This window comes from Oryctolagus cuniculus, chromosome 10 (assembly GCF_964237555.1).
Source record: "Oryctolagus cuniculus chromosome 10, mOryCun1.1, whole genome shotgun sequence".
Lineage (NCBI taxonomy): Eukaryota > Metazoa > Chordata > Mammalia > Lagomorpha > Leporidae > Oryctolagus > Oryctolagus cuniculus.
The window spans coordinates 59,996,186-60,017,235 of NC_091441.1; the positions used below are offsets into that span (position 1 = coordinate 59,996,186).

The following is a 21,050-nucleotide window of genomic DNA, read 5'->3' on the forward strand; positions in this document are numbered from 1 at the left end:
AAAAGAGAGAGGGCGGAAGGGGAAGAGGAGATGAAAGAGAGAGGGAGATCTTCCACCTGTTGGTTCACTCCGTAAATACTTGCAACAGCCAGGGCTAGGTAAGGCTGCAGCCAGGAGCCAGGAACTCTATCTGTGTCTCCAATGAAGGTGGCAGGGACCCCGCTACTTAAATCATCACTTGCTGCCTCCCAGGGTGCACATTAGCTAGAAGGTGGAATTGGAAGCAGAGGAGCCAGGATTCAAACCCAGACACTCTGGTACGGAATGTGGGCATCCCAAAATGGCATCTTAACTGCTGCACTAAGTGCCTGCCCCAATTCACACTTTTTAACATGTGAGAATGAGTTAAACTTCCCCACCCCACTGCTGAGTGCTTTTCATGATAATTTCTTTGCATCCTAATAAGGCTGAAGCACAGTGTGTTGCATGATGATATATTTAAAAATCTAAAATGTAACACCTACCGGCCCTTCAAAAATTTCCTTGTCATTAAATATGTAGTTGACTTTGGCATTGCCAGATAGCTTTTCAGCCTGCATCCAAAACCGGACCTGCCCTTTCTCCAAGATTTCAACTGCCAACTCTGATTTGGCTGGAACAGCTATGAAAAAATAAAAATAAACATGTAAGTAAAAAATAACAATGTAAGTAATTACATTGATAACTATTATATCGATACGCATTTTCCAACAAATGAAAATAGTCGATGGAAATGGTGATGTAGCACCCTGTTTCTCACGAGCCCTAGTGGCAGTTGCTGGAAAGGCTGAGTTCGGGTTAAGGAACAGAAGACAAGGACTCTCATCCTGAGACCGGCATTCAGACAAGTTGTTGACCTGAATTACGGTTGCCTCAACTGTAAAAATGAGGAGGGACTGGCGCCGCGGCTGACTAGGCTAATCCTCCGCCTGCGGCGCTGGCACCCCAGGTTCTAGTCTTGGTCGGGGCGCCAGATTCTGTCCCGGTTGCCCCTCTTCCAGGCCAGCTCTCTGCTGTGGTCCTGGAAGGCAGTGGAGGATGGCCCAGGTGCTTGGGCCCTGCACCCCATGGGAGACCAGGAGGAAGCACCTGGCTCCTGGCTTCAGATAGGCACAGCGCGCCGGCCATAGCGGCCATTTTGGGGGTGAACCAACGGAAGGAAGACCTTTCTCTCTGTCTCTCTCTCTCACTAACTGCCTGTCCAAAAAAAAAAAAAAATGAGGAGGATGAATTTGCCACTAGGGATACTTCTAACTCAAATCTGTGACTCTCTACTGAGAACCAATGTTCTTCAGGGGCAAAATAGAATCCTGAGCTGGTACCATGAGAGCTAGATTCTAGCCCAGTGTCTGCTAGAGACAAACTGTGATATCAGCAGGTCACTTTGTGTTGCTTGGGCCTCACTTGACTTATCTATAAGTGAATGAATTAAATAAACATTAAATGACTTTACAGTTCTAATATTCTAGGATTTAATAACTTAATTACTTCAAAATATTTAGAAAGGAGTTAAACTAGATTTTTTCCAAATAATTTACCTCTCTTTGAGGGTCCTTTAAAAATTTTACATAAGAATTTTGATGAAGCAATTGGCCCTCCATATCTATAGTTTGCATATCTCCAGATCAACACCCCAGGGTTTGGAAATATTGGAAAAATATTTGCAGTTGTACCAGACATGTACAAATTTCTTTCTCTTGTCAGTATTCCCAAAATTTGCACCAATTTACACAGCATTTGCATTGTACTAGGTATTATAAGTCATCTGGAGAGGATTTAAAGTGTGTAGGAGGACATGCATAGATGATATACGAATACCACACCATTTTACATAAGGGACCTGGATATCCACTGACTTTGGTATCTTGTTGGGAGGTCCTGAAACACATTGCTCATGGGTCCTGAGGGATGACTATGTATATACAAGACAAACTATCTAGTCGTTTAAATCCTACTCAACCCAACAATGTATCAGTTCACTTTAGTTCCAGGACCAAGGAAAAATTTTCAGAGGCAAATAAAGAAATCACTATCAAGAAGCTATCTTAAAGAAGCTATCTTAAAATACAGCAGGCCTTTCTACATATAGAAAGCGAAGGAACCATATTGTATCTCTGATATATGCCTGTATCACTTAAGTCAGTAAAATTTAAAATGTTGGTTGACATCTCTCAAAATCAGTCCCTGCCTTCCTTTAGGAGAAATTATCACCCTTTACTTTTTCTGAATTGTTCTTAAACTTTTCAAAATTTTAGCACGTGCTATATTTTACACTGCAAGTTTCTGAGCTTGTACCAAATATGCATTACTATTTCTTTGTATTTATCCTAAAACTAGCCTATTCAAGTTTCAAGGGATGTCTTTCCTTTGCTTTATTCCTTATTTACTGTAACATTCAGTTATAGATTCGTTGCAGTTCAGAACTGAGAGGAAACTCAGACATCAGCTACTGAGGACATGCTTTGTAATCCACCATAATCTTGAAGAGTTACTCTGCCCCTTAACCCCTGGGCTCCCCACCTGCTAACATGGCTATTACAGGTCTCACAGGACTAGCCAGAGAGTCAGAATGGGGCAGGACACATTCAGATCCTCTGCAATGACCAGGACTCACGGTTGGTTCTCTTCCCCTAATTTCCCTGCAGAGAGGCCCCTGTGGGTAGCAGAGCTGAAATCAGGGGTCTTCCCTGTATTCTGTATTCCTGTTGGTCCTGACTGTGCACTCTGCAGAACACTGATGGTTTTCCAGGGTGAGTAAAGTGGTTAAAAGGCAGATCCCCAGGTGCCAACAGCAGAGGCTAAGCTTTCTCCCAACAGGACATTCATGCTTATGACAAGCAGCTCTTGAGGAGAGTGGACAGTACAATCTCTTCTGGAAAAGTCTGGAGATCCCAATCTGGAGAACCTAATATATGAATGACGTGGTTACCTGACAGGCTTGGAGAGGTGATGGAAAGGGCAGGGTGGGCCCTTCTGGAAGTGTCCTTAATACTCACTGTCCTTCTTAAGTCATGAAAACATCATCTGGAGAATGCTGGCCTCTATGCATCACTCAGAGGGCACATGGCAGGTGCATGCATGGAGACAGCCAGCCCACGATGTGGGCAAAGCAACAGGCTCCAGAATCAAACCACCTGGGCTTCACCAGCTGTGTGCCTTGGTCTACTTTCTTAACCTCTCTGGGCCTCACTTTCTTCATCTCTAAAATCAAATCACCATAAGACTGACCATTTAAAGGCCGTTGTGGAGTTCAAATGATAAATCCATTTAAATGTCCTATAAAGATGCTGGCCTATAACAAATGTTGGCTATTAATAATTTGGCATCTCTTTTTTCCTCCAGTTGCTATAACAACATCCTACAACCTCCAACTGTAAAATATAATACATTGACAAACAAGGGCAAATACAAATACAACTATATTTGTTTTTGTGTTCTTGTATATATTTGCACATGTATAGTATATGTACACAAGCAAGCTAATAACCAACGTCTACAAATGCAGAGAGATGATGCAGGATGTTCACAACACTGAAGTACTGCTCTCCAATAAGCTGCCTCTCCAATCTGCAACTTCACATAATACTGAAAACATACTAGGTTATTTTCTATTTTTAGCTTTCTACTGTTTTTCTCCCTTTTTCTCAGCTGTAAATTTCCTTAGACTCTTCTTTTGGCAGTCACTTTGCTCTAGGAAAACATGTTAATTGTAGGTTTATGGATGTGTTAGTGGCTTTTAAAATATTTTTGAAAACAGCTTATCATGGGAGAATTTATCATGCCAAAGGATAAGGGAACACCAGCTTCTTTATTGCATTCTGAAGAAATGGGACAGTTTAAAAGCTTAAGTGAATCTCAGGAAAATGACTTAGTAAGGCAACATTTACTAAGAGAAAGTGGGTAAAAATTGAGAAGTTAGTTAAGCTGCTTTGACCTTATAAGATCTTGGAAAATATTCATATACTGAGCTCATTAGTCTGATAGTGGTAGGGGAAAGAAAAGTACTAGAACTGTCATCTTTAAAATGCCACGTCAATGGGCAGCACTGGGTTGGGAGATACCACATTTGCCTGTCATGATTTTAAATCTATTCTTGGATTCTCTTCAGTGCCTACCAAACTGCTACTGTGGATCTCTCATAGAGGAGCTGATTGCTGCTACCCCCAGCCTAAAACCGGCAATTAGAGTCCTTAGATTTATGCAAAACAGAACATCTCCGTGTAAATAATCGTGGCATCAGGCAATCACTACTGCCTTAATTAATCCCATCTCCAAGTCCATGAAATCACTGAACTCCAGGGAGGCCCAGGCAACTTGAGCTCAACAGTGACACCCTGTCTTCTTTCGTCTACATACTTTAAGCTAAATGTAAATGTTATTTGAACCAGCTGTTGCCTAGACACTTAACTAGTGCTTATTATCTAACCAGAAGACAATAGTTCGTAGTCACTGTTGTTTCTATTTATCCCAGCAGAAAGACTCCTTGTGGCTTGGAGACAGTTCTTCTCTGAGCAGTGGGTTCTTCTGGGATTGCTGTTCTATTTTAATCAATGTTAGATGTCAAGGATCTACCAAAACCTTGTTTATTATCTCTTATAGCATCTGTAGGTGGTAGGTGCTATAAACTATGACAATAGCCATTCCTAGAAAAGAAACCAAGGCACAGGGAAACAGAAGTGAGCTGTTCAGTTTCAGTCAGGCAAAAGTATGTGGGTACTTCACAAATTCATGGGAAGGGAGCCAGTGCTGTGGTGCAGCAGGATAAGCCAATGTCTGCAATGACAGCATTCCATATGGGCGCCAATTTATATCTCAGCTGCTCCACTTTTGATTCAGCTCCCTGCTAATGTGCCTGGGAAAGCAGTGGAGGATGGCCCAAGTCCTTGAGCTCCTGTACCCATGTGGGAGACCCAGATGATACTCCTGGCTCCTGGCTTCAGCCTCAGCCCTGGCCATTGCAGCCATTTGGGGACTGAACCAGAGGATGGAAGACCTCTCTCCTTTCTGTCTCCCTTTCTTGTTGAACTCTGACTTTCAAATAAATAAATTAATCTTAAAAAATCATGGGAAAATAAAATTTAAATATGTTTATTTTGGTGCAAGAAAGTTTTGAAACCTACATTTAGTGTTTTCATGATACACATTTTCCGAGAACTTTTTGAAGATGCTTAGTACAGAACAAACAAAATTTAAGTCAAATCTCTGCCTTCCATGCAGTTTTCAAAATTAACTTTTAAAACATCACTCATGATACTACTTTACCTATTTTAGGGTGAATACGCATTTAGGTGAGAAATGTCTTACTTAATGCCATGGAATACTTCTCCCCCAGAATTCAAAAAGTCAATGCCCTACATTCACACCCCATAGGCACACCATGCTGCTGAACACAGTGAGTTTTGAGAACATTACAGCTGAGACTGTCAACAACAGTAGACCTTAACACCAGTGAATCACTCCTCCAGAATGTAAGAGAAGGTAGGCAACTGATTCTAGAGCAGCGCTGACTTTTTTAATCATAGTCTCCCTTCAGAACTTAGGAAAGGCTAGGGATTCTCTTCCTAGAAAGATGCACACATACAAACATACAAAGATTTCCCCACAGTCTGGGATAGGGCTAGATAGTTTTTAGTGAAGTAGTTATAGTTTAGGTATTAAGGAATTCTTTAAAATTTTTGCTTTACAAGAATGAGTGTATTTTATCAGTAAAATAGGGGGTAACTTTCCGGATGCATCACTAATGGCAAGAGATCCTGCCAGGCCAGTGGAACCTTCTGAGTCTCACTTCAGACTTTCTTCTCTTCTCTAAGGTGTCAACTGTGGAATTAATCTTTCAGGTAGAAGGTGCATTATTAAAGGGTTTGTAGATAGTAGAGAGGGTTTCTTTCTCTGACTGAGTCATCTTTATCTTATTTTCCAAGAGGTTAAAATGGTAGATACCATCTTCTGGTTGTCTTTATTTAGAAACATGATTCTCCTATTAAGAGCCAGCATTATTTAAGAAGAAATAGCCAAAAGATATATAAATGAATATATCCAGAAGATGTTTATATGATTTCAGAATATGTAAGCAAGAAGTGAAGAACTTAGTTATGCAGCTGTTACACCCATGTAAGCCTGACACTTCTCTATATTATGAAGTATGAGACATATTTTCTATGTTAATATCCTCGGTATCTCTGGAGAACAATGTTAAAAAAGAAGCTTCACTTCTAGAAAGTGAAGTGCCTGTGAAAATAAAGTAGCTGTGGCTACTGCCTCTTCTCTTATTCCCATCAGAGACGCCATCTGGTCACTCTGGAAGTTGCCCCTTGCTAAGGCTCCTAAAATCTGTGAAGGTGTTATAACACTTACTTGGGAACTTGTGATCGTGACTGAGAGCAAGTAAACGTTTCAGTTCTGCAGAGGGAAGCAGAAAACAATTAAACCTTAAATTACTAAAACAAAAGTCACTTGAGAATTATTGAGAAATGAAAGCAACACTGGACTTGTGAATGAACTAATTTTGAACTTACCTTCCTCGTCAATTAAGTAGCTCGATGCTATTCCATCAGTGTCTGTTACGTCACAAGAGTAAATGCCCAAGTCATCTTCCCCAAGGTCTTTGAAGGTCATTTTTGTCCTTTAGAACAAAGCATTTTCCTTAGATACGAGGCTAGGCAGGGTCTGTAGACCTGTGTTTTGCCCTGTCTCTAGGCATCTGCATGTGCTCCCCCTTCATTTGCAGCACTTGTCCTCTTTCTTTGAGGACAAGTTAGAAGCCTGCTGATTCTTGATATCTCAGGTTAAATGTCATTTCCTCTGGAAAGACTTTCTTGACCTTCTCTCAGAGGATAGGTGATGGGAGGGGGTTGGTAAAAATCTTCCATCCCCAACCTATATTTCATGTTAATAAACAGCTGCATAATGATATTTAAATTGTCAGTCCTTCCTGGGGAGCCTGATTTTTTTCCCTATAGTACAGAATTTGCAGGAGTAACTCTGGGTGCTTCTCCTAGGTCATCCCAGGCATGTCCCCTTTCTGAATTTATTATACTACACTGGTATTGTCCCCACTGTACAGTCACTGTGCATGCAGGGACAGGATGTGTTGTTTCCTGTTGTATCGCCTGCATCCACTACCTTGTTTGTCACATAATATATGGAATAAACAAAGAGTTCATGATTTAGTTCACTGTATTTTCTAACTTGGACAAGCTGTTTCACTAGCCAGTGTCTAATATCAACCAAACATTAAAATGTTAAGTGCATAATTGTTTGACTGTCTTTTCTTTGATCAAATGTATTTTACTTCCAGAACTTCGAAAAGTATTTTATCAGGATTCTTATTTTTAAAGCTTATATTGGTTATGACTTTTACAAAATCAGCTATAAAATATTTGTGACTTCATCTTGTTATTGAAAGAGATTCACATAGAAAGCAGATCTTACTTTCATGCTTTGATAGTGAAAAGCAAATCCATTATTATGATTGACACAGTCCTTACTTGCTGCCTTTGCTTTCAACTTCCAGTCGTGGAGAGTCCTCAGTGGGTACATAATCTTTGGACCAGACGAACTCTGAGTTTGGAGTCATCTGATCACATTCAAAGTTCAATGAAATGACTCCATCATCATCCACATTTACCACAACCTCTTTGGTTCCTAGGACATCAAAAAGAACACATTGATGCTCTGTGGTAGAATTCAAGGAAGAATTCACATCACGTTTGGCATCCTTTACTCTAGCCTTTAAGCAAGACCCTGAGCCAGGGCAAAGTAAGAGCCACAATCGCTCACAGCAGATATACGGTCTTGGGATGCAATTTACCCTAAACTGTTACATGTTAAGGTGAATGTGCCACACGCTGTAGGTAGAGTTAACACCATGGACAATACCGTTTGCCAAGGGCTGAAGAAAAATTGGTTGACCTGAGAGACAGTGTTGTGAAGGGGACATGTCAGCCTTGAGAAAAAAGAAAGTTGAATTGTTCTTAGCAGGCCCTAATTCTTGACTTTTTCTTCATAAACACCCCCATGCAATCAGTCATCAGGAAGGGACATGTGGGGAGCAAACCGGACTAGACTGAGTTGCTGGAATTAAGACTTATTCTATGCATCTGCTCTCCCACAATATGGCGCTGGGAGAGAAGAAAACAGCTTCTGCACAGCTGCCTCCAGTTCAACCAATAAACTGTAGGACTTGCTACTGATTGGAGGAGAGCAGCGTACTCGGCGTGTGGGCAGCCGAGTTGGGATTGGCAGAGGAGGACTATAAAGGAGGAGAGAGACGGCATGCACCAGGAACATCTAAGGGGAACATCTGAGGGAACACCTGTGCAGCCCCCGAGAAAGCCGGCCGGCGGTGTGCCGCTCCCCTGCGGAAGTGGGGAATGTGGCCAGGGGGAACTGCCCTTCCACGGAGGTGGAAGGGATAGTAGCCAACCCGGGAAGAACCAGCAGCAAACCCGGGGAGGGCCGAGCAGACGAAAGAACAGCGCAGGGTCCTGTGTCGTTCCTCCACGAAGAGGGGGAGCGACAGGACAGAAGAAGACAAAGAACCCAAGGGAGAAACTGAAGGAGAGTAGAGAGAGTAAGAATTGCCTAAACTCACTGCAATGTTTGCAAGTTATTTAAGATTTGAGAAATATATAGGAACCTGCTTTGCTGATAACTGAACCAGAAATCAATTTAAAGCTGCCCCTCTAGATTAGAATCATAGGAAACTAGAAACAACTACTATTGAACTTTATGGAAATTTAAATGGAAATGAGTTTCAAGAGATTCAGATGTATCAAGAAGATTGGTTTTTGAATTTTAAAAGAAAATAATTCAGTCAGTATTCTGAATTATGATAAAGTATACCTGCATCAAATATAGCAATTCAAAGAGAGTTTGTACTGCATATAAAACATTCACATCTATGCCTAAATCCACCTGAAAGAAGTAAGATGTTCTACCTAGTTTATACTCACTCAATTGCCAATCTAAACTTGGTTTGTTTTAGTTCATTAGGAAAAATACTTAAGTAAAGTATAGCTTTATTTGTTTTTTATAAACATTTGTTTATTTTATATGAAAGTCAGAGTTACAGAGACAGAGAGAGAGAGAGAGAGAGAGAGAGAGAGAGAGAGATCCTCTATTCAATGGTTCACTTCTCAAATGGCTACAATGGCCAGAACTGGGCCAGGCTGAAGCCAGGAGCCAAGAGCTTCATTGTGGTCTCCCACATGGGTGGAGGGACCCAAACGCTTACACCATCTTCCATTGCTTTCCCAGGACATTAGCAGGGAGTTGGATTGGAAGTGGAGCAGCTGAGAAATGAAGCGGTGCCTACATGGGATTCTGGCGCCATAGGTGGCAGTTTTACCCACTATAACACCAATGCTGGTCCATAGATTTATATTTTAAAACCTTCCAATACTCCAAATGGCCAAAGCAATCTTGAACAGGGGCAAAGCTGAATGTACTACAACAACCAAATTTTCGGACATCCTACAGAGCGATTGTAACCAAAACAGCATGGTACTGGCATAAATATAGACACATAGATCAATGGAACAACACAGAAATAAACAAATAAAATAAACAACACAGAAATAAATCCATGCATCAATAGCCAATGTATCTTAGACACAGGTGCCAAAAGCATTCATTGGAGAAAGGACAGCCTCTTCAAGAAATGGAGCTGAGAAAACAGGATTTCCACATGCAGAAGTTTGAAACAAGAACCCTACCTCTTGCCTTATACAAAAATCAACTCAAAATGGATCAAAGACTGAACTGTAAGACCTGAAACTATAAAACAACTAAAATAAAACAAAGGGAAACATTTTAAGACATTGGTTCAGGCAATGATTTTTTTGTTTAGGTCTTCAAAAGCACAGTCAATAAAAACAAAAATAGATAAAAATATATCAAACTAAGCAGCTTCTGCAGAGCAAAGGAGACAACCAACAGAGTGAAGAAACAACCAACAGAATGGGAGAAAATGTCCACAAACTCTGCATCTGACAAAGGATTAATACTCAGAATTGATAAGGAACCCTAAAAATCAACAACACGAAAACAAAACACCCACCTAAGAAACTGGCAAAGAATCTAAGTAGACTTTTTCAAAAGAAGAAATACAAAAATTCATCAAATACATGAAATAATGCTCAGTATCACTAGCCATCAGAAAAATGCAAACAAAACCATAATGAGGTGTCATCTCACTCTAGTTAGAATGACTATTATCAAAAAGACAAAAAAAAAAAAAAAAAAAAACACAAGAAATGCTGATGAGGATGTGGAGAAAAGGGAGCCATAATACTTTGCTGGTGGGAGTGCAAATTAGTGCAGCCATTATGGAGAATAGTATGAAGGCTCCTTCAAAAACTAAAATTAGATCTACTGTTTAACCCAGAATGCTCATTTATGGGAATATTATCTGGAAGAAATAAAATAAGTACATTAAAGAGATGCTTGAGGCCGGCGCCGCGGCTCACTAGGCTAATCCTCCGCCTGGGGCGCCGGCACTTGGGTTCTAGTCCTGGTTGGGGCACCGGATTCTGCCCCGGTTGCTCCTCTTCCAGTCCAGCTCTCTGCTGTGGCCCGGGAAGGCAGTGGAGGATGGCCCAAGTGCTTGGCCCCTGCACCCGCATGGGAGACCAAGAGGAAACACCTGGCTCCTGGCTTAGGATAGGCACAGCGCGCCGGCCGTAGTGGCCATTTTGGGGGTGAACCAACGGAAGGAAGATCTTTCTGTCTCTCTCTCTCTCTCTCTCTCTCACTAACTGCCTGTCCAAAAAAAAAAAAAAAAGATGCTTGGACTCCCCTATTTATTATAGCACTATTCACAATACTCAAGATACGGAATCAACTTAGTTAGCTATCAATGGATGAATGAATAGAGAAAATGTAGTAGATATACACAATGTTATATTACTCAGCCATAAAAAGCAATAAAATTCTGACATATGCAGCCAAATGGGTAGAATTGAAGATCATTAAGTTAAGTGAAATAAGCCAGATATATAGAAGGACAAACACTGCATGTTTTCTCTCATACGTGGAGGTTAATATATATGTATATATATGATATTAATCTAAAATAGTGATTACTAGACACTGGGAATTGTGGGAGGAGATTGATATTAGGTAGCAAAACACAGTCAGGTGAAGGGAATGAGTTCTGGTGTCCCATAGAACAGTAGGGTAGGGGCCGGCCCTGTGGTGTAGCCGGTAAAACTGCCGTCTGCAGTGCTGGCATCCCATATGGGTGCCGGTTCAAGACCTGGCCACTCCACTTCCCATCCAGCTCTCTGCTATGGCCTGTGAAAGCAGTGAAAGATGGCCCAAGTCCTTGGGCTCCTGCATCCACGTGGGAGACCTGGAGGAAGTTCCTGGCCCCTGGCTTTGGATTGGTACAGCCCTGCTGTTGCAGCCACTTGGGGAGTGAACCAGCAGATGGAAGACCTCCCTCTCTTTCTCTCTCTCTGCCTCTGCCTCTCTGTAACTCTTCTTTTCAAATAAATAAATAAATCTTTCAAAAAAAAAAAAAAAAAAGAACAGTAGGGTAACTATAGTCCACAATAAAGGAAATGGAAGGGCTAACTGCCTGGTTGGTTTATCCTGTGTATATCTGTTGAAATATTTCATGTAAACCAAAATTTCACAAATAAAAGCAAACAAGGGAGTCAGTGTTGTGGCATTGTGGGAAAAGTCATGGCCCACAACATCGCCACCCACATGAGTCCTGGATGCTCCACTTCCAATCTAGCTCCTTTGTAATGCACTTGGGAAAGCAGTGGAGGAGGGCCCAAGTGCCTGGGCTCCTATACCCACATGGAAGACCCAGAGGAAGCTTTTGTCTCCTGGCTTTGGCCTGGCCCAGCCCTGGCCATTGCAGCCATTTGGGGAGTGAACCCATGGATGGAAGACTCTGTCTCTCCCTCTCTCTCTGTAACTGCCTTACAAATAAATAAAATAAATCTTTTTTAAAAAAATTTCCAATGGATACTTTCCAAAGGATTAAATTTTTTCTCTCTAGACTGTTTCATAAGAGATCAACATCCTGGCCTACTGTTCAACAAAATTTTCAGTGAAGAAAACATGTGGAAGTCCTCCTAGGGGAAGCCTGAGAGGAAAGCCGTGCCTGGTGCGTGGCAAATGATTTTGGTTCCCAGGCCTGACAATTGATCTAAGGTGTCCCTACTGTCAGTGTGTGCTTCAAGGACAAACCTCCAAAAGTAATTGTTAGCTCATGTAAAGCTCAGGGAAGAATAGTTCTAGAAGAGTTAAAAACAAAAATGAATGAAGGGTTATTTTCATATTTGGCTACAAAGATAAACTAACGTGATGATCAGTTAAATGTTTAATTGTTGCTTAAGTAAGATTCCATGACCCAGCTTCCTGCTAGTGCACCTGGGGCGCAGCGGATGATGACCCAAATAATTGGATTCCAACCACCCACATGGAGTCCATGATTGAGTTCCTGGCCCCTAGCATTAGCCTGGCCTATCCCCAGCTGTTGTGAGCATCTGGGGACTGAGCTAGTGGATGGAAGACCTCTCTATCTCTCCTTCATTCTCTGTTTCTGTACCTCTCAAATAAATAAATGTTAAAGTAAACAAAGGCTATGTCTACTCCACTGGAAGTTGCTGACTGTCACTCCCCGTCTTCGTGGAGGAACGACACAGGACCCTGCGCTGTTCTTTCGTCTGCTCGGCCCTCCCCGGGTTTGCTGCTGGTTCTTCCCGGGTTGGCTACCGACCCTTCCACCTCTGTGGAAGGGCGGTTCCCCCTGGCCACTTTCCCCACTTCCGCAGGGGAGCGGCACACCGCCGGCCGGCTCTCTCGGGGGCTGCACAGGTGTTCCCTCAGGTGTTCCTGGTGCATGTTGTCTCTCTCCTCCTTTATAGTCCTCCTCTGCCAATCCCAACTCGGCTGCCCACACGCCGAGTATGCTGCTCTCCTCCAATCAGGAGCAGCTCCTGCAGCTTGTCAAGTTGGTGAGAGGCAGCTGGGTAGAAGCTGTTGCCTCCTCTCCCAGCGCCATATTGTGGGAGAGCAGATGCATAGAATAAGTCTTAATTCCAGTAACTTAGTCTAGTCCGAGTTGCTCCCCACAGCTGACCATGTTTTATTCCTATTCCTGATAACACATGACTAATTCCCATACAACACTGTTGTACAATAAACACTGACCAAGTGCTCTTATTATAACGTAAGAAGAGGCTAACCCTTAAAAGTGTTGCTCTTATTAAAACGTAAGAAGAGGCTCACCCTTAGACAGTGTTATAATACAAAGTTTGCATGGCTAAGTCACCAAGAGAATATAAATGGAAAATTTTCTGTATATCTGTTTTGTTAGAAAGAGGAAAGGAGAGGTGATAAATTGTGATCAAACATTTCTTGCTTTTTGCATAATATCTATTTTGGAAGTATGATTGACTGCTCATATTAGTCATTCATTGTTTCACCTGTAATCCTTTTCTAAAAGGAAGTGAAGTATCCACCCACTTGCTCTTTATTCTATTAGAGGTATGACTTAAGTTGACAACAGAAAAATATTTCCGGGCACAGACAGAGCCGTGCCTTCCGATTCAGACAAGAAGCTTCCCGAGATGGACATTGATTGATTGCAACACTTGTTTATATTAAAACAGACTTATAATAAAAAAAAAGAAAGAAAGAAAGAAAGAAAAATATTTCTTACTTAAGGATGTTGATTTCACTAGCACAAAACATTTGACTTTTCTGCAAACAAAGGAGTTACAAAACTGAAAACATATGGACAATTGCATTAGCTTTGCTTTTCTCTCAGTTCTATAGATAACCTCTGGACTGTAACACCTCACCCATTTGGAACCTTGCCCAGAAGCAAAAAGCAGAGAATACATGTCTATGAGCCAGTGCTGATGTGACAAAGCCCACTCACAAGTGTCCTGCACATGCACTGGAGAATTCCATAGATCATCACTTGGAATCTATTTATACTTTGCTTAAGACAATTCTAAAAAGCCTACATAGCTGGTTTCCCCCAGTAGGTCAGACTAAAAAAGAGAGGGAAGTAAGAAGTTCCTATCTATAGGCACACCAAGAATAAAGAAAATGACAGGAAGAGAAGCAGCAAAACTAAAATGTAGACATATACACATTATTTAGTACCTGGGTAAAGAGCTCCTCCCCCGTAATGACATCACTGTGTCATAGCACCGCACAGTAACTAATGTTGATGTTTATGGCTCTGAGCCACACAGTGAAAGACGAACAATATTCAGTATACTGCATACAAGAAGACTGAAAAGTACTTACTGAAATGTGTAATCTATTTTAAAAGAATTTCATCAGAGAGTCTTAAAATCAAAGTTTAAAGTATGGCAGTAAACACTCAGGTAAATGGAGCAACTGTGCATTTAAAATAACATTGCTCAGTTTCTGAACAGCCAAATTTGGTCCCAAGCCCATGCAGCTTATAGAATAGGAAAGCCCTTCGGCCGCCGTTGTGCCTCACTTCCAATCCAGCTTCCTGTTAATGTGCCTGGAAAGGCAGCAGAAGGTGAACCAAGTGCTTGGACCCCTGCCATCCATGTGGGAAACCCAGATGGAGTTTCAGGCTCCTGGCTTTGACCTGGTCTAGCCCTGGCCATAACGGCCATGCGGGGAGTGAAACAGTGTATGGAATCTCTCTCTCTCTCTCTCTCTCTCTAACTTTGCCTTTCAGATAAATAAAATAAGTCTAAAACAAACAAACACCACCACCACCAACAACAACAACAAAAAAACAGGAAAGCCCTGGTTAGTTGCTGTCTCAGTTACTGACAGACTATAGAGCTATCTCATTAAATAATTCTGGGAAAGTTAATTTTTATAAAGCACTTGGAGATATTTTGTGAAAATATGAAGTGAAACAAAAAATGTTGTTTTCCTTTTTAAAATAAAAGATGTTATTTTTAAGTTCCATGCAATATATGTATGTCTACCTCAACCTATCAGTCTTATGTTATTATCTTATAACTGAATTCTAACCTAAGAAATGTGACAATTTCTACTTGCAGAAAAGAATAATGTTTTAAAGTCTTAGATTAAAATTTATGATTTAAAATTAAGTAACTGCTAGAAGAGAGATAATTTAATGGTAGGGATAAGCTGTGAAGTCAACTAGTATTTCAGAGTTGTCCTCTCCATGTGGGAGACCTGGATGGCATTTCAGGCTGCTGGCTTGGACCTGGAATGAACTAGCAGATTGAAGATCTCTTTCTTTCTCTCTCTTAGTCATCCTGCCTTTCAAATAAATAAATAAATCTTTAAAAAATAAAATAATTCTTAGCTTGAATGAGCTTTTGTCAGGTGCTGAGGTACTACCAATTACTTTATATTAAAGGAAGTTTGATGTCCTGCTATCAAAGTAAGGACATTCTCATCTACATGGATAGCCATCCCATTATCCCAAAACATTGGGCTGGAAAAGTAAACCAAAATTTGTCATGATTTAGGCTTTCTAAAACACAACCTTGGGGCTGGTGCTGCGGCACAGTGGGTTAAAACCCTGGCCTGAAGTGCTGGCATCCCATATGGAAGCTGGTTCGAGTCCAGGCTGTTCTACTTCCATGTGCCTGGGAAAGCAGCAGAGGATGGCCCAAATCCTTGGGCCCATGCACCTACATTGTAGGCCTGGAAGAAGCCCAGGCTCCTGACTTCAGATCAGCTCAGCTCCAGTCATTGAGGCCATTTGGGGAGTGAACTAGTGGATGGAAGATCTCTCTCTCTTCTCTCTCTCTCTCTCTCTCTCTCTCTCTCTACTTCTCTCTGTAACTCTGTCTCTCAAGTAAACAAAATAAATCTTTAAAAAAAAAAACAACCTTTGTATTTGTTCAAAAACATCAGAATTCAGTTAAGATCTCAGAAGATTTGGGAATAGAAAATAAAAGAGACTATTTTGCTTTGAAAAGGATTTGTAAGAGTTGTCAGAAATCTCCTCAAACATATCCTTACTATAGGTACAGAGAGATACCTGGTTGCACAGATGGGATTTCAATGGTCCCTCTAAGTGCCATAAACCTGCAGCTTATGAATGGTTAAGGTGTAGCCCAGAGCTAAAATAAGCTATTTGGAAATTAACTCACTCTGCTCTAATTTTCTTATCCCCACCTCAAAAAAAAAAAAAAAGATAAAATGTAAAAGTTGAAATAAAATCACAGTAAGGTATTTACCTTACCTTACTTTTCATAATCTGAGAATTCATCCTCATAAAAAGCCTTTTATATCAGCACTAGTATATCACCTTAATAAGCTTAAGTTATTTGTCCTTCTCCATGGAGTATGTGTGTGATGTGAGACAGGATATAGGGAAGCAGGTTAAAGTGAGTTACTGTTATTAGTCCTGTGTAGCACTGAGCTGCCTGTGTTCCCGATGAGGACTGCTGGCTGATCCATCACCCTGCCATCCACATCGCAGCTTCCAGTGGAGGAACCTTCCTGCTTATTCTTCATAACCAGGGCATCCTGTACAAGATACCTAGGATCACGTGAACACCCTGAGGCCACAAAACAGTCACACTTGCTGGCCCAAACACACGATAGTCATTTGTTATTTTTCCATTTAGTAGATTAACTACTATACACCAGGTACTATGGTGGGCTCTCGGCATATATAGAATACACACACACACACACACACACACACACACACACACTGGGGGGGGGGTGGTGGTGGTTAGGAACGGGGGGCACATAGCTCTTATTTAGGAGCCCATAGTCTAACGCAACAATAAACCTATGTTCAGGCTTAGCCCTAGAGATGATTTTAAAAATCATTATAGAGATTATTTTAAAAATAATTCCTGTCATGATTCTAATGTACAACCAAGGTTGAGAACTACTGCCCCAGTGGGTGAAAGAGACCAGTTAGTAAGCTCAGCTTTCCAAATTGGTCGGTTGAGCTCATCTTTGAGAAGCAGCCTGGCTTCCTGCTTCAGAATCCTCCCAGACTCCACCATGTGGTGACAAAGCACTCATCTGCCCTCTCAGCCACCAGGGTCTGAGTCAACCAGCTTATACATACTGGGATATAATGAGCACTAGCCAGGAGACTGTCACTCAATTGCAGCTCATTATTACTTCTGGTAGTGCATGCTCCTAACCTGCCTTACCCCAGTTCCTGCTTTGGTCTCTGATTGATGTGTGGGTTCTGCCCATCACCCTATTCTCCTGCTTGCAGCTCTGTTTCTCAGGGAGGAACACTTGCAGCCTGTACCTCCAGCTCTCAGCCTTCCACCTCATCACCTTGCCTTGGTAGGTGTCTGTCATCTCCTGTCTGATTTGGTTTACTTGGCCTCCACCTCCACCCCAGGTCTGATGCAACCAACCACAGATACTGCTTTAAAATATCAAATAGCAAGAAGAGAATATTGTTTTATGCACCAACAAATCTGCACTAAGTATTTTTAGCCCATTTAACTAATGGATTTCTTGGTAAAGCATGGCACACTCAGTCCATTCCTTGGATCCTTATTATCAGAACAGTTAGACTTTGCAGCAGTGGCTGGGCCCTATCTGCTTGAATATTCTTTGACTTTAAAGGGAGACCAGTGATCCTACTGACCCTGATGGATAAAGTTAACTTTTAACTAGAACTCAAATTACTCCTGAGGTATCCTGTTAGCTGTTATTTGTGGTTTGCTATTACATGATAAACTTTATCTTCTAACTGAAATTTTAACCATATATCCCCAAAACAAATTGTTCTTCTGAAATAGTGATCCAAGTTTCACAACCCAAATCCTGAAATTGATATACTCCACCTATTCCAATATAAAATAACCATATGGACAAAATTAATTTATTTATGTTTAATATAATTATTAATAAATACAGATAATTCTAGGCTACATATAAGTTTTTTTTAAAGATTATTTATTTATTTGACAGGTAGAGTTACAGACAGTGAGAGGGAGAGACAGAGAGAAAGGTCTCCCTCCGTTGGTTCACTCCCCAAATGGCCGCCACGGCCGGAGCTACGCTGATCCGAAGCCAGGAGCCAGGTGCCTCCCCCAGGTCTCCCATGCGGGTGTAGGGCCCAAGCACCTGGGCCATCCTCCACTGCACTCCCGGGCCACAGCAGAGAGCTGGACTGGTAGCGGAGCAGCTGGGACTAGAACCCGGTGCCCATATGGGATTCTGGCGCTGCAGGCGGAGGATTAGCCCAGTGAGCCACAGCACAGGCCCCACATATAAGTTTTTACAGGGATTTACTTTGATAGCTATTTTATAGCTTATTCACTATGGGGAATGTTTTATGACTATCCTAGCTCTCATCATATCAGGTTGTAAGCTCTGGTTCTCCACTAAATTGTAAGCCCAGTGTGCAGTGATGACGTCACATGACTCTACTCCCAGGGCCCACACAGCACCTGCTGTGCAGTAGGAATTCAAGAAATACAAATTGAAAGAATGGGCCGGCACCGAGGCTCACTAGGCTAATCCTCCGCCTAGCGGCGCCGGCACACCAGGTTCTAGTCCCGGTTGGGGCGCCGGATTCTGTCCCGGTTGCCCCTCTTCCAGGCCAGCTCTCTGCTGTGGCCAGGGAGTGCAGTGGAGGATGGCCCAAGTGCTTGGGCCCTGCACCCCATGGGAGACAAGGAAAAGCACCTGGCTCCTGGCTCCTGCCATCGGATCAGCGCGGTGCGCCGGCCACAGCGCGCTGGCCGCGGCGGCCATTGGAGGGTGAACCAACTGCAAAGGAAGACCTTTCTCTCATCTCTCTCTCTCACTGTCCACTCTGCCTGTCAAAAAATAAAAAAAAAAAATAAAAATAAAAATAAAAAATAAAAACAAATTGAAAGAATGGATTTTTGCATATAAAACAAACCGAAATCACTGGAGTTTTGATACTTCTTTTTGACTCTGTGTATCCTAAGGCTTTTTCCTAGGCTCTGAGCCAGGGGTTCCTTAATGGGTTAATAGGAACCATTTAGTGTATCAATATCTGTAGCTATTATTTGCAGTTACATACTGGGAATGGAATGGCCACAAGAGTCACTTTTGATGGCTTATTCCAGATAAACGAAACAAAACTCTCACCCAGGAGGTCACCAGCACATCCTTTTCTGGTGGCAAAATTCTCCTGGTGGTGGCTCCGTTAATGTCGTGCCTAGCTATCTGCCACTCTGAAGCTAGTGATGAGAAATTGATTTAAGCTTTTTTTCAAACAGAATTGGAATATATGTCTTAGAGAGTGCTTTTGGTTTGTTCATGTCTAGATTAAGATTGTACAGCAGCCTAAATGTTGCTTTTATGAGAGTAGATGCTGTACTTCGGAGTCTTGCACATGTCCATTTGACATCCTTAGTTTCTACACAGTTATAAACTGAAGAATCCAATTTCTACACAGTATATGTGCTAGTGTCTTTGTGGGTTTTCCTGGTGTAGAAGTTTCCAGCACTTTTCTGCCTTCTCATGGAATTTTGCAAAGGTTACTTGTATGAAATATGGCTCTCCCTACAGACACCTGCCACTCCTTTGTATAAGAAGGTCACTTTTGTCAGGCCTGTGTCTACAAAGTAGTTGTAAGAGTAGCTGAAAATAGGTTATGAAGAAATAGGATGGAAGGCACAGACATTTTCCCAAAGGGCACACTGTATACATTTTGCAATAACATGCTGTGAAAGCAGAGTTTTCTGTTTGTATTCTTATCTCATAAGGAAAATAAATACACATGTTATATTATGTAGCTGCTCCTTGCTTATTTCACGTTAAAAATAGAGGCAGAAGAAAGTGAAAACATTTGGACTAGAATTAATATAAGCTTAAAATAACTGGCTAGTCAGAGGTGTTTGGTCTAGCAGTTAAGATGTCTGTGTCTAGCCGGCGCCGTGCCTCAATAGGCTAATCCTCCACCTTGCGGCGCCGGCACACCGGGTTCTAGTCCCGGTTGGGGCGCCGGATTCTGTCCCGGTTGCCCCTCTTCCAGGCCAGCTCTCTGCTATGGCCAGGGAGTGCAGTGGAGGATGGCCCAGGTGCTTGGGCCCTGCACCCCATGGGAGACCAGGAAAAGCACCTGGATCCTGGCTCCTGCCATCGGATCAGCGCGGTGCGCCGGCTGCAGCGGCAGCCATTGGAGGGTGAACCAACGGCAAAGGAAGACCTTTCTCTCATCTCTCTCTCTCACTGTCCACTCTGCCTGTCAAAAAAAAAAAAAAAAAAAAAAAAAAAAGATGTCTGTGTCTATGGGGGCAGCTACCTGAGTTCAATATATAGTTCTGACTCTTAACTCCAGCTTCCTAGTGATGTACACCTTGGGAGGCAGCAGCAATGGCTTAAGTAACTGGGTTCCTGCCACCTACATGGGAGACCTGGATTGAGTTCCTGGCTCCTGGTTTTGGCCTGGGCCCAGTCCTGGCTATTGTGGGTATTTGGGGAATGAACCAAGAGCTGACAGTTCTCTGTCTTTCAAATAACTTTTTTAAAAATTTAAAAAACAGCTACGTAACATTTTATCCTCTCTTGCTTCCAGTGCTTTAACTTCAAAAGATGAAATATGTGATAACTTTAAAAATGATACAGATTGAATGATAAAAAATAAGTATTATTACATAATGATCTGAAACCATGGGGGCAATGAACACTGTAAACTTTGTTCTCATAATAAAGGGGAAGACTATCTTCTCCAGCCCAACCATGGAATGTGGGTAGTGCCTCAACTCCATAGACCATTCAATTAGAACGGCTGTTAGTTTAACCCACGGGTCAGCAAACTATGGGATGTGGGCTAATCTGGATTGTTGCCTCTTTTTGTGTGGCCCACAAGCTAAGAACAAGAACAGTTTTTATATTTTTAAATAGTTGGAAAAAATCAAAAGATGGTTAATATTTTAGGGCATGTGAAATTAGAATTTTATAATTCTAATTAAAATTTTATAATTTGTATAGTGCATATTATGTGCAAAATGGTTTATTGGAGCATAGTCATGCTTATTAATTTACATATTATCTTTGGCTGCTTTGTACCAGAGCAGAGTTGAGTAGCTGTAACAAGACCCACAGGGCAGTAGAGTCAAAACTATTCGCTATTTAATCCAGTACAGAAAACATTTGTTGACCCTTGA

General features: G+C 41.9%; 1 protein-coding gene across 6 annotated transcripts in view; it reads right to left on the reverse strand.

Moving 5' to 3' along the window:
- Nucleotides 1-21,050, reverse strand: part of MYOM1 (myomesin 1) — a 166,423-nt gene that overhangs the window by 25,104 nt on the left and 120,269 nt on the right. For all 6 annotated transcript variants that reach the window (XR_011379417.1, XM_070050417.1, XM_051852088.2 and 3 more), the window contains 4 exons: nt 7,467-7,623; nt 6,495-6,601; nt 6,334-6,378; nt 465-601 (listed from right to left, as the gene is read on the reverse strand). Coding sequence is in view for 5 of the 6 variants with exons in the window: in XM_070050417.1 (XP_069906518.1) it covers nt 465-601; nt 6,334-6,378; nt 6,495-6,601; nt 7,467-7,623 (446 nt within the window). In the remaining variant the exon portion in view is untranslated. The remainder of the gene's footprint in view (nt 1-464; nt 602-6,333; nt 6,379-6,494; nt 6,602-7,466; nt 7,624-21,050) is intronic.